The sequence below is a fragment of the Dipteris shenzhenensis genome, chromosome 9 (genome assembly GCF_047967505.1).
Source record: "Dipteris shenzhenensis isolate YYH24624 ecotype China chromosome 9, Dip_SZ_1.0, whole genome shotgun sequence".
NCBI classification, from domain to species: domain Eukaryota; kingdom Viridiplantae; phylum Streptophyta; class Polypodiopsida; order Gleicheniales; family Dipteridaceae; genus Dipteris; species Dipteris shenzhenensis.
In genome coordinates, this window is record NC_141604.1 from 38,761,835 (window position 1) to 38,774,214 (window position 12,380).

The 12,380-nt window shown below is 45.4% G+C and overlaps 1 protein-coding gene across 2 annotated transcripts in view; it reads left to right on the top strand.

Annotated features, from left to right (window-relative positions):
* LOC147898611 (PGR5-like protein 1B, chloroplastic) overlaps positions 1–11,790 on the top strand; it is a 28,936-nt gene extending 17,146 nt beyond the window's left edge. The window contains exons 8-12 of one of the 2 annotated variants that reach the window (XR_015541495.1): positions 10,479–10,589; positions 10,697–10,794; positions 11,072–11,162; positions 11,312–11,604; positions 11,671–11,790. Coding sequence is in view for 1 of the 2 variants with exons in the window: in XM_087378883.1 (XP_087235009.1) it covers positions 10,479–10,589; positions 10,697–10,794; positions 11,072–11,162; positions 11,312–11,359 (348 nt within the window). In the remaining variant the exon portion in view is untranslated. Of the gene's footprint in view, positions 1–10,478; positions 10,590–10,696; positions 10,795–11,071; positions 11,163–11,311 lie in introns of both variants that reach the window. The other variant, XM_087378883.1, reaches the window with a different exon arrangement.
* The last annotated feature ends 590 nt before the right edge of the window (positions 11,791–12,380 follow it).

Here is a 12,380-nt window from a genome sequence, read left to right on the forward strand (position 1 = left end):
GTACACATGTGTTTAGTGGGGACGCCCATCGTGACTAGAATTAGTCCACAGTGTGTTATTTGCATGCAAAGCGCCAACAACTAATGGGTGCCATGGTGGTGCGCTTTAATTAATTGTTGCAGGTACCAGGAAGAGTTATTTTCCTAAGTGCTATGGGAGCCTAATCAGAGTCTAGGAGGCGGTTCGCGTGACCAAGTGCTTCGAAGACTGCAGAGTTGCCCTTAGTGGCATGTAGCTAGGAAAGTAATGTAGAAATTGACAAGTGGCTCGTTGCCAAGAAAGGGAGCCTGAGAGCTCATGTAATGATTCATTAATTCACGTTTTGGATATGTATCAGGCAGCTCTACGCTGAACTCTTGTAATAGATTTCTCTCTTCAAGAAATAAAATACCTTCGGGGGGGTCCAGCCCGACATGTTGTCCTGGGCCCTAGCTGTGTGGAGAGAGAGAGAGAGAGAGAGAGAGAGAGAGAGAGAGGTCTTATGAGTGTTTCTGCAGTAAATTATGAGCGTGAGGTTCCACGAGAGAGCTAGCGATTGCATAAAGAAATGAGAGTGTCTCTGCTGTATTTTACGAGGGAGGATTATTTCAGATACAATACCAAAAGGTTCTCCTACTAGATGCCAAGCACTTCAGATCTCTGAGCCTGCGTGCTCCACCTCGAGCAAATGTAGACTCTCTGTCTAGAGTGATCCTCTCCTCAGCCTTGCTGCCCTGAATGTCAGCCTAGGTAGGCAACCCTCCAAGCTCAGTCTGCAGCTCTTCCTTCTCCTCTTGGTCCTCAGGGAATAGGCTCCAAGAGTAGGTCTCCTGCTGCTCCTGTCTGCCTGTCTTTTGCTGCTCCAGAAGATGATATAGAATGAGGGCATGGAGGGCACAAGGCCCCCTTGAATGGACCGACCAGCCAGCCTCATCCTGGCCGACCAGTCTGCTTGCTGGCCGACATGGTTGGCTGGTCCAACCATCCCTATACAAGGTCCCCTTTTGGGATGCTGCCTTTGCCCCTTCTTCCTGCGCCTATTGCAGGCCTTTATGCCTGCCCATTTATTGCGCCAAGCAGTCTGTCAGGCCTGATGCAGGCCCCGAGCCTGCCCATATCCTCTGCCAGACAGTTTGCCACATGGCTGCCTCCAGCCTGCTCATCTGCTGCCTCTTCTGCAGGTCCATGGCCTCTGCCTTTTGCTTTGACAGCTGCCCACATGGCAGCTCATGTGCTGCCCATGTGACAGCCCCAATATCTCCAGGTCTACCTCCCCCATGCTTTCCTCATATGGGGGCTTACAGATGGGGAGGTGACCATTCCAACAGTGGGACCTTCAAACTTTTAACGGCAGATCAACGGTCGCCTCTCTATTTTGACACTGAATTGTGGGCTTGTCCTAGTGAACTTAGCAAAGTTGCCTCCATACTCTTATCAAGCTCCTAGTTATTTGTGAACCCTTCCCAATGATAGAGTTCCATAAAAGATTCGCTTTTGAGAGCGCTTTCAAGTTCTCCCATGCCTAGGGATGTTCTCAAGGATTCCATATTGTAATAGAAGCTTTCAAGCTGTTGGGGACGTTAAACGTGGATAGTTTGGGGGCACGAGACAGTACACACCATGTGGGCATGATTTGCATGAGGCATGAAAGGGAGTGAAGGGGGAAGAAGAGCAAGAGAGTGAGAGTGAGAGAGAGTGACACTCAAGTGCGGGTGTGAAGAATGATGAGCCACACCACAAACTCAGTTGTGTTTTATTAGGATTAGGTTTACCCTATGACTGTCTTAAGACAGTCATAGGTGTCCTATCTTTAATGAAGGGTTGGCAATGTGCCTTTATCCCAACAACCTCCCACCTAAAGGCCAATGTGCCTAAAGGAGAGAAAAGAATAAAAATTACAGCAATATACAGTTACTGTATACAAGACCATAAAGTAAGAATGGTCTCATCCTAATCCCATGATGTGGCGGCAATGTGCAAACCGCTCTGTAGGCAAGCTCTTAGTGAGCAAATCTGCAGGATTATCATTAGTATGCACTTTCACAAGCTCAAGTCGCTTGTCTTCCAGTACCTCCCTGATGAAATGATATTTCACTTCTATGTGCTTGGTCTTCTGATGAAAGACCGGATTCTTTGCCAACATGATAGCACTCTGACTATCACAATGCAAAACTGGCATATCTCCTGTAATGCCCAAATCTCCCACCAGCCGAGTAAGCCATATTGCTTCCTTGCAGGCCTCAGTGGCTGCAACATATTCAGCTTCTGTGGTTGACAGTGCAACGCATTTCTGCAACCGAGACACCCATGATATAGCACCTCCTGCAAATGTGAAAATATAACCGGTAGTAGACTTCCGGTTATCTGCATTCCCTGCATAGTCTGAATCTGTAAAACCATGCACCAATGCATCTTGCCTACCATAGCATATGCACAAGTCTTTGGTACCCTTGAGATACCTCAAGACACCTTTCATTGCTTCCCAATGCCGCTTGCCTGGATTTGCCATGTACCTGCTGATGACTCCCACCGCAAAAGCAATATCCGGACGAGTGGCAACCATGGCATACATCAAAGATCCAACTGCAGACGCATACGGAACCTTGGCCATTTCAGCCGTATCATCATCTGATCTGGGGCTGTCCTTACTGCTGAGTTTTAAATGTGGAGGCAACGGGGTACTAATGGACTTCCCCCCCTCCATTTTAAACCTCTGCAGTAATTTGTCAATGTACTCTTTCTGTGACAGAAACAAAAGTCCCTTGGACCTGTCACGAGTAATACGCATGCCAAGAATATGATTTGCATCACCCAAGTCTTTCATGTCAAAAGACTTATGCAGTTGTTTCTTCAAAGTACCAATCTCATGCTGAGATTTACTGGCAATAAGCATGTCATCCACATATAGAATGAGTAGCATCAAACTGCCATCCTTTGCCCGTTTGGTGTACAAGCAATGATCGGTCTCACACCTATGATACCCTTGGGACTGCATGAAGGCATCAAACTTCTTGTACCATTCTCTTGGTGCCTGCTTGAGTCCATACAAGCTCCTTTTGAGCTTACACACAAGCTGCTCTTTCCCTTTAACAGCATATCCCTCTGGCTGACTCATATAGATCTCATCATGGAGATCTCCGTGAAGAAAAGCTGTTTTCACATCCATCTGACATAAATCCATGTCGTCATGAGCAACAAGAGCTAACACTGCTCTCAAAGTAGTCATCTTGACTACAGGGGAAAAGATCTCATCAAAGTCAATGCCCTTCTCCTGCTTAAATCCCTTGGCAACCAATCTGGCCTTATACCTAGGTAAAGCATTTGAATCAACTTTGACTTTGTAAACCCACTTGCATGGCAAAACCTTTCTGCCTGCAGGTAACTGCACCAAGTCCCATGTATCATTCTGAAGTAGGGAGACCATTTCTGACTGCATGGCTTTCTCCCACTTCTTTTTCTCTGGCCTTCCCATAGCTTCCTTGAAGCTGGAAGGCTCACCACAATCTGTCAGCATGATAAAATCAGCCACATTATTGGCTCCTGGAACAAACCTGGCAGGAGGCCGTTGTACACGGGTGCTCCTTCTAACAAAATGTTCCGGATTAGGCTGCTGTCCAGCCTGTTCTTCATGCATGACGGGTGGCTGTACCACCATATCTGGCTGTTCTACAGCCTCATCTGCTGGCATATCCAGTGGTGCATCATTGGCAAAATTATCTGGCTGATTTTCAGCCTGTATACCCTCTTGAACAGGGTTATCTGCAGCAGGCTGCTGCTGCATATAAATGGGCATTCTTTGCTGTCCAACATCATCATAAATAACCCTCCTGTATTCCACAGGTTGCACGGGTTCCTTGTGTACACTATCTTCTTTAAAGATGACATCATTGCTGCGTATAATCTTCTGTTTAACGGGATCCCATAACCTGTACCCCATTTCACCCTCGTCACCATAACCCATAAAGATGCATCTGATAGACTTTGGATCCAGTTTGGTGCGTAGGTCTTTGCGTACATGAGCAAAGCACTCGCAGCCAAATACACGCAAGTGCTTATATGAGGGTGGCTTGCCAGACCACACCTCCTCTGGCACTTTCAACTCCAAAGTCTTGTTTGGCGACCTGTTAATAATGTGAACTGCTGTTTGCACGGCTTCTGCCCAAAAGCCATGGGGTAATGCAGCATAAGACAACATACATCGAACCTTTTCCTGAATAGTTCGATTCATCCGCTCAATTGCACCATTTTGAGATGCATTATGAGGGGCTGTGAGTTCCTGTTTGATGCCCTTAGCTTGGCAAAACTGCACAAAAGCATGTGACACATACTCACGCCCATTATCGGATTTGAGGCATTTCAGCCTACGACCTGTCCGATTCTCTACGTGAGCGACAAACTTCTTGAAAGCATCTAAGGCATCTCCCTTATGCTTCAAGAAATAGACCCACACTTTGCGTGTGGCATCATCAATGAAAGTAATAAAATATTTTGCACCCCCTAGTGATAACTGTGGCATCTCACACAAATCAGTGTGCACTAGATCAAGTGGTGCTCTATTCTGGGGAGTTCTCCTCTTATGAGGAGTCACATAATGCTTGCCAAATATACAATGATCACAAGTAGGCAAATCTGAAAAAGAAAGAGGCGGCAGATAACCCAAACGTGACAGTTCTTGCATTCCTTTAACAGACATGTGTCCCAACCGGCTATGCCACAATGAAACCTTTGGCAGCTCGGTTATGGCAACAACATGATTACCCACACTGGAAACATAAAGAGGATACAAGGTATCACTCTTAAAACCCTCAGCCACTACAGTATGGCCATCAGTAATCACCCATTTGGAATCCCCAAATGTGGTGTGGTAACCACTGTCATCCAGTAAGCCAGTGCTAATCAGATTTTTCTTGATTTGCGGCACATGGCGGACACCATCAAGCATGAATGTGCGTCCATCAGGAAATACTATCTGTATACTGCCAATCCCTGCAATCTGACATGCATAGTTGTTCCCAAGATGAACAACTCCATGAGTACCTGTGTAGGAAGTAAACCACTCCCTATGAGGAGTAACATGAAAAGAAGCACCTGAATCCAAGAGCCAGGTGTGCATGTCATGGCCATCAATAACCAAAGCATGTGCTATTACAACAGAAGAGCATAAAACATCATGTATGTCACTGTCACTGTCCTCTGCTGCAACATTCACTGCATCCAAGTCATCTGCCTTGGCCTTGCCTTTGCCTTTGCTTGCATTTCCTGCATCCTTTATTTCAGCCTTCTTGGCTTTCTGATCCCGAATGAACTTGAAGCATTTAGACTTCACATGTCCCTTCTTGCCACAATAAAAGCATTCAATGTCCTTTTTGCCACGGGACTGACTGCGGGATTTGGACTTACTAGCAGATCTCCCCTTCTGCTGAGTCCTGCCTCTATCTTGTACCTGCAAAGCATTTGAAGACTTGCTGCCCGCATTATTCTTCCTGCTCATCTCCTCCATGAGGAGAGAGCTCTCTACATCAGCATATATAAGAGTGACATTTGAATTAGACAGGGTGGTCTTGAAAGTGTCCCAACTCTTGGGGAGGGTACACAACAAAAAAGTAGCCTTGAACTCCTCATCAAGGTTCAACCCCTGTGCAATCAGCTGTGTAAAGATGGCATTGAACTCACTCAAGTGTGAGGTCATAGCTGTACCTTCCTTCATGCGAAGATCAACCAGCTTCTTCAACCAATAAACCTTACTGGTTGAGCTCTTTTGGGCATACAATTCTTCTAGCCTTTGCCATAGGCCATAAGAGGTCTTTTCAGCCTGTACATTGAACACAAGAGTGTCTGAAATAGTGAGCATGATAGCTGCCCTTGCGGACAAATCAAGCTCTTCCCAGTCATCTGCTGCCATGTCAGATGGCTTGACACCCTTCACCCTTATGGGCTTAGCAATCTTCTTTAACAGAAGTACATTCAAGCACTGTTCTGCCCATAATGCATTGTTGTGTGCTCCTTCCAGTTTCTTTATGTTCAGAATTGAAGAATCACTTCCCCCTGATGCCATATCAGATGAGGAAAGTACCTGACTCCCTGGAAGTAAAAAAAAGACTGAATAAAAATTCTGATTTCTCAGAAGAACCTGCTCTATTCAAGAGCCAGAAGCACTTTCAATGGTGCTGTTTTTTACTGTCAGAAAAAAAAATCTGCAGCAAAACAGTAAATGACCCTGCAAATACTGTACCTCTTGACACACTGTACTGTGCTCAAAGAGGCATAAAGATAGTAAGTTCAGACTGATAAAGACAGTAAGTTCAGACTGCTGCAGCTGCTCAACAAGTGCTTAACAGTGCATAATCATCTGACAAAGCACAAACACTGCTGTAAACCCTGCTGTACTGTCTGAAAACCCTGCTGTACTGTCTGTACTGATCACTTCTCCCACCTCAGATGAGGTATTGCACTGAGTTAATATGCATAAACCACTTGGCAAACACCAAAAAAAAAATGACACTTCAGCCTGTCACAAAACCTGCAACAGTAAATGGGATAAATCCCAAGCAATCACCCTTATACCAAGGGGAGAAAATGCATCTGAAGATCTCTGTCGGTAACCCAAGTGCTATGAAACAAGGTCTGGGCAAAAGCCCCTTGATCTGACACCTGAACCAAGTGAAGGGCACCTCAACAGTGAGGTAGCATGCAATATGAAAATCTCTCTGACAAAAATTATCCACCAGTGTAATGCAAATACTGCCCCTGTGTACTCAGTAACAACACAAATCACAACGTACAAACACCAAGAAGAAAATCTTTTGAGCACTGTCAACGATGGGCAGTTAGGGACCGAGTAAACTCGATGCGCCCTGACCAAGCGTGGCTCAACTGAGATTTTCAAAGTGCGTACAAAGAATGTGACCTGCAACAAATGTCACCAGATGCACTGCGGAAACAAAGCAAATGTGTGCTCCCTGGCTACACACTGCCTCAAGGCATATACTGCAAACACATCCAGGCAAAAGCCCTTTGAAATGGTCACCCAAAACTGAGAATTGCACTCAGTAAATGCATAGAAGCCTCTGCAAAACAAGCATCTGACCTTCCTGAATGACAAGTAACTGCGCAAACACCACCATTGTGGCACAAGTCACCTCAAACGTGAGGGACACGAGAGTACCTGCTGTACCTCAACAGATGCACAGTATACAGCTGAAATGCTTCAGGAATGCATCAGGAACGCTTCATGTACTTCCGTACTTGCGCGTACATGCATGTACCACGCACAAAACAGAGTGCTTCAGTACTATTCCTCTTGCAAAAAATTTTGTGTGCCTGCTGTACTTTTCTGGTACGGAAATGGTTGGGTAGGCTAGGGAGAGGAGGCTAGGTAGGCTAGGTAGGCTCTGATACCAGTTGAAAGGGAGTGAAGGGGGAAGAAGAGCAAGAGAGTGAGAGTGAGAGAGAGTGACACTCAAGTGCGGGTGTGAAGAATGATGAGCCACACCACAAACTCAGTTGTGTTTTATTAGGATTAGGTTTACCCTATGACTGTCTTAAGACAGTCATAGGTGTCCTATCTTTAATGAAGGGTTGGCAATGTGCCTTTACCCCAACAAGGCATGCATGCCCCATGAGGGTAGATCACTATGGATCTGGCCCATCACAAGGGATGCCATGTGGGCAGCATGTAGGTTGACACATGGGCAGCCACTTGGGCATCCTACTTCCACAACTTTAGGATCTTATGTTGATACTTTCAGAATTTACTATGTTCTTTCTCATATGACCTCTTTGTATCTCCCAAGAGAGATGTTGACCATGCCATAGTCTTGGAGCCTGGCAGCAAGGCCATCAACAAGGGGCTTTGTATCATCTTCCCAAACAGCAACAAGAGGAAGCAGCACAACGGGTAAAGGAATAACTTTTCTATTCAGCCACCCTGCTGCCAGCTCTGCCTCCTCCCTGCTAGTCCCATCCTCCCTTCCCACCTCTCTTCCCATCCGGCTCCCCTCTGTTCTATTCACCACCCTTCCTTTTCTGGCTCCCTCCTTTCACAGCCCGCTTGGGCCTGTTGCTCAACCTGTTTTTGGGCCTGTGCCAACCCGTTTTGGGCTGTGTCTTCCTCCATTTTTCCATCAGCTTCCTTCTCACAAGGGGCTCTTACACCTTTCCGCCTTATTCACTCCTGATCTTGCTGCCCCCATTCCCTTGAGGGGCTCTTTTGACAGCCAGTTAAGGGCTTAGATGCCCGTTTTTAGGACTGCTACCAGCCTAGTTTTTGGCCTGTTTTAGGGCCTTTGCCATCGATTTTCACCATTCTGCCATGACTACTAAACCTGCAAACCACCTCTCCAAGCCTGCAACGATTTTTAAAAAATGTAAATCCCCGCCCCTCCCTCCCCCCTCTATCTCAGAGCGCCCAGGCTTCATTGAGTTCCTCCTCTTCAGGACTTGATTCACTATCTTTCCTAGACTCGGTTCCTCTGGTCCAATTGCCAGGCCACAAGCCCTGCCCAGGCCAGTCACTCCCACGAGAGTTGCGCCTAGGGCCTTGACCCTTTCGCCTTGATGATCCCAGTCCTACTCCACCCACTTAGCGGTGACAACAGAGGATATTAGACTCCAATTCTCTTTGATTTTATGTTCCTGATTAGCAGAGCTTATGAGGAAAAGCATGCCCCCAGTAAAGTAATGGGTGCAGTCTAAGTTTAGGGGTTACTGCTAAAGATAGCTAGTGCTAGGCCTATAAGTACGAGTCAGGGCTTAATATTCGAGGTTTGAGGAGTTGGAGCCTCCATTGGACATAGATCTCTTGGCTTGGGAGTGGTCGCTAGAGGAAAGGGTGTGTGGTATGGGACTCATGTCTTGACCTCGAGGTTGGCTATCTCTCACAGTGGTCTAGACATCGGGCTCAGTGGTGGCTCGATGTATTGAGCCTACAGCCAGGAGGTGAACTGCTAGCTCGAACCCCTATGGGTTCTTTTGCGGGACGGTCCCACGGCATTGAGTGGAATTGTACCCTACTAGGGTCATAAGCGACTTAACCCCTTTGTGGTTGGTTTGCCAAGCAAAGGGGTTGTGCACGATGGTGGCTTTGTCCAAGTGAGTTTTAGGGAAAAACCCACCACAAAAACATAAAATCCAAGAAAACAAAAAACCCAAAGGCCCCTAAACAAAAAAATAGAGTGCCAACAGCTGTAGCACCACAGCCAGAGTTGCATACAGCCTTTGTTGGGCAGTCAATGATATTCTCATGCTCCAAGAGCACATGTTTTCAGTCGTGAACATCCACTAACATACTTGCCTTCTACCTGGAAGGGGCAGCAGGGGGTTTACATTTCAATGGGATCAGCCCTAGCTTTGGTGTATGATTAGAATGGGTTCATAGCAAGACGTGTAGTGTGGATGGGACTGAGGATGGGGGATACCAGGGTAGGGATCCTCAAGGTGTATGCGCCCACTCGTCAACAACAGAGAGCACTTTTGGAGACAGCTGGTAATGTTTTCCAGACATGATTGCTTTTGAGACAGCTCATAGTGTCTTCCAAATATGATTGTTGGATAGTTTCTCTTTCAGGCACGGCTAGATCAGCCTGATCCAAAAAGGGGGGGCCGAGGTGACATCTGCCAATGATGCTGATCACACTAGTCTCGTCATGAACTTGAGGCTTTGTTCACACCTTTGTGACATCATCCACAACACACAAATAGGTTTTGTTCAAGAGAGGAGCATCTTGGACAACGTCTTCCCTTTTTGGGAGTTAGTGGATTAGGCTTGAGAGAAGGCCTAGCCTCTTGCTATCCTCTTACTGGATTTTGAGAAGGCGTACGACATGCTGGATTGGGCTTTCTTGGAGGGCCCTCCACCATGTGGAGGCTGGCCTTTTCAGACCATTGGTGTGGGCAATTTCTGCCCTTTACTCATGCAGCTTCAGCCAGGTTCTTGTAGGGGGGCGCACAGGGGAGGCCTTCCTACTCTCCCAAACCTTGTTCGTGGAGGGCTTAGCAAGAGCCTAGAGAGGTTAGGCTCTCCTTGGGGGGGTAGTGTTTGGCTTTGAGAGTCAAAATCAAGTGGGAACAAGTCAGTTGGTTTTAGTATAGATCTGAGGAGCTTCAGTTGCAGGGCGCTGACCTTAGCTTCTGATCCCTAGGATTTTTCAAGGTTACTTATCCACAATGTAGATCCAAGGATTCAAGTTTGAAAGTTTTCACCTAATGTTTCATTCAAGGTCTCAGTGGAAGAGAGTGTTTTCTGAGATTTGAGTTGTGTTAAATGAAAAATAATATGATTCTTTTTAAAACTAAAATGGATTGGATGACACTCTGGAGTACAATGACATGCATCTCCCCTAGAACTTGCTCATCTCAAGTGGTGTGGAGGGACATGGGTTCTCTTGTTTTGTTTTGTCCTAGCATAGGTCCTTGAGTATGCATTGGTATTTCTATGCATTCATGAATTCTCTTTTGTGTTTTCACTTGAAACTGTGCTCACAGCTTGGACTCGTGTGCAGTTGCCAGAGCCATACAGCTTTTTAGTCACGTGGTTTGTGGTGTTACCTGTTACATACGTCATTGCACAAAGTCTTACCAATGTTATCTTGAAGGACTTTCTCATCCTTAAGGTAACAATGTTGGCATGTTTGTACTACCCCCGTCTCCCCTCCAATTATTTGCTTACTCTATTTCTTAAGTGTTTTACTATTATCTCCTCTGAAATCCTTTGTTGTAGGGTCCATGCCCTAATTGTGGGGCATCAAACAACTCTTTTTTTGGAACTATCTTGACGATACCAAGTGGAGGTGACACTAATGAGGTGAAGTGTGAGAAGTAAGTGGACTGGTTGCCCTTTGCTACTAATATCTATACATAAAGTGTATTTGGTATCAGCTTCTCTTAAGATTAGAGCTGGAGCTCTTGTTTTTCACAATTCGTTTTTTTGCTAGGACAACGTTCTAGATCAATATGCATGCATGCCATGATTACAATTTGTTCAAGATTTTTGTTTCGTCTGCATACAGTTGCAGGCACATTTGTTTGGTACCTGCACGGAACATTACATTTAATCACAGAAGAACTTGATTGGTGTCAATACTTGATGCTGCAGATGTACTTCGATACTGAAATTTGATTTGAATACACGGTTGATTACTCTAGAAAGCACACCTTCCGAAGGAAAGGGATCCAAGGGGCCTAATGTAAATTCAATCACTACACTTTGTTGATTGTATCATTTTTTCTGGCTTAAAACCTTTGGGAGCCTCATCTGCATAGCTGGATATAAATGTTTTTGAGTGCACTGGTACTTCTTGGTACCTAACATAACAGATTATGCCTCTGTGAATAGGAGCCAAAGACCAAAAAGGCTGCTGCACCACGTGTGAGTGTCAACTGAGCTCCTTCAAGTAGTGCAAGACTATCTCTAAACTTCTGACAGCAGTAGTGCTTAAATAAGTAAAGGTGAGGGACATTGTTGAATGAAATATCCTAATTGCTGCCACATGCTATTGGGAACCACCTTATGCGACATATTCAACACAAGACCAATGGTGATCAATGTCCAGATGGGGAAAGAGTTTTGATGTGTACCATATGGGACCACTGATTGACCGATGTCGAGGTACAGGATGTTAATGTGGAGTCGCTGTAACAGCATAGAATGAGTGAACTTTTATAGGTGACAAACCTTGGTTTTGTTCCTAAGAGATGACATGCAAAAGTTGTAGCCTTGGTATCTTCGTATCAGATGCCATATGCCTACTGTAATTGAAGAATATAGCACAAAGGTAAACTTCCAACAATAATTACCATATTGTTTTTCAGATCTTTCCAGGTGCTCCCCCTTTACACTTATGTTAGATTAGCAGTTGAGCCTTGTACTCTCTCGGGATAAACCATAAAACAAAAAATCTCGTGCTTCTTAGGAGCTTAGATTTGTCATGCTTGGTCTGGCCGTGCATGCTATCTGGCACAACTGGTGTTGTCCAAAGATCATTAATTTAAATAAGTTTTAATGAGAGGGTTGAACTGTAAAAACCCATGTTATTCATCATGGACTTTTGAAATTAAATTTATGTCTGGTTGTCTGTATAAGTTGCAGTGGATTGGTATAGTGGTAACTCCTTGTACTCTTGGCATTGTGTGGTCCATCAGCTTTGACTTAAAAGGGTTTTTTCTCTGGGCTGGATGTTATAGAGCCAGTGTCTGTCATGCATGATGGGCTTACGAAGGTTCAATCTGGCTGGTAACTATCGTCTAGTGAGAAATTCTGGCAGTAAGTTTCTGTTGTTACTCTCTCATGATGCTACGTTTGTACATTAATGCTGTGGTACAAGCCAAGAAGAAGCATATGGCTTACACTCAATGAAAGAAATATGGAGTTTTGAAGAAGAAAGAAATCACAACCGGAGTACCCA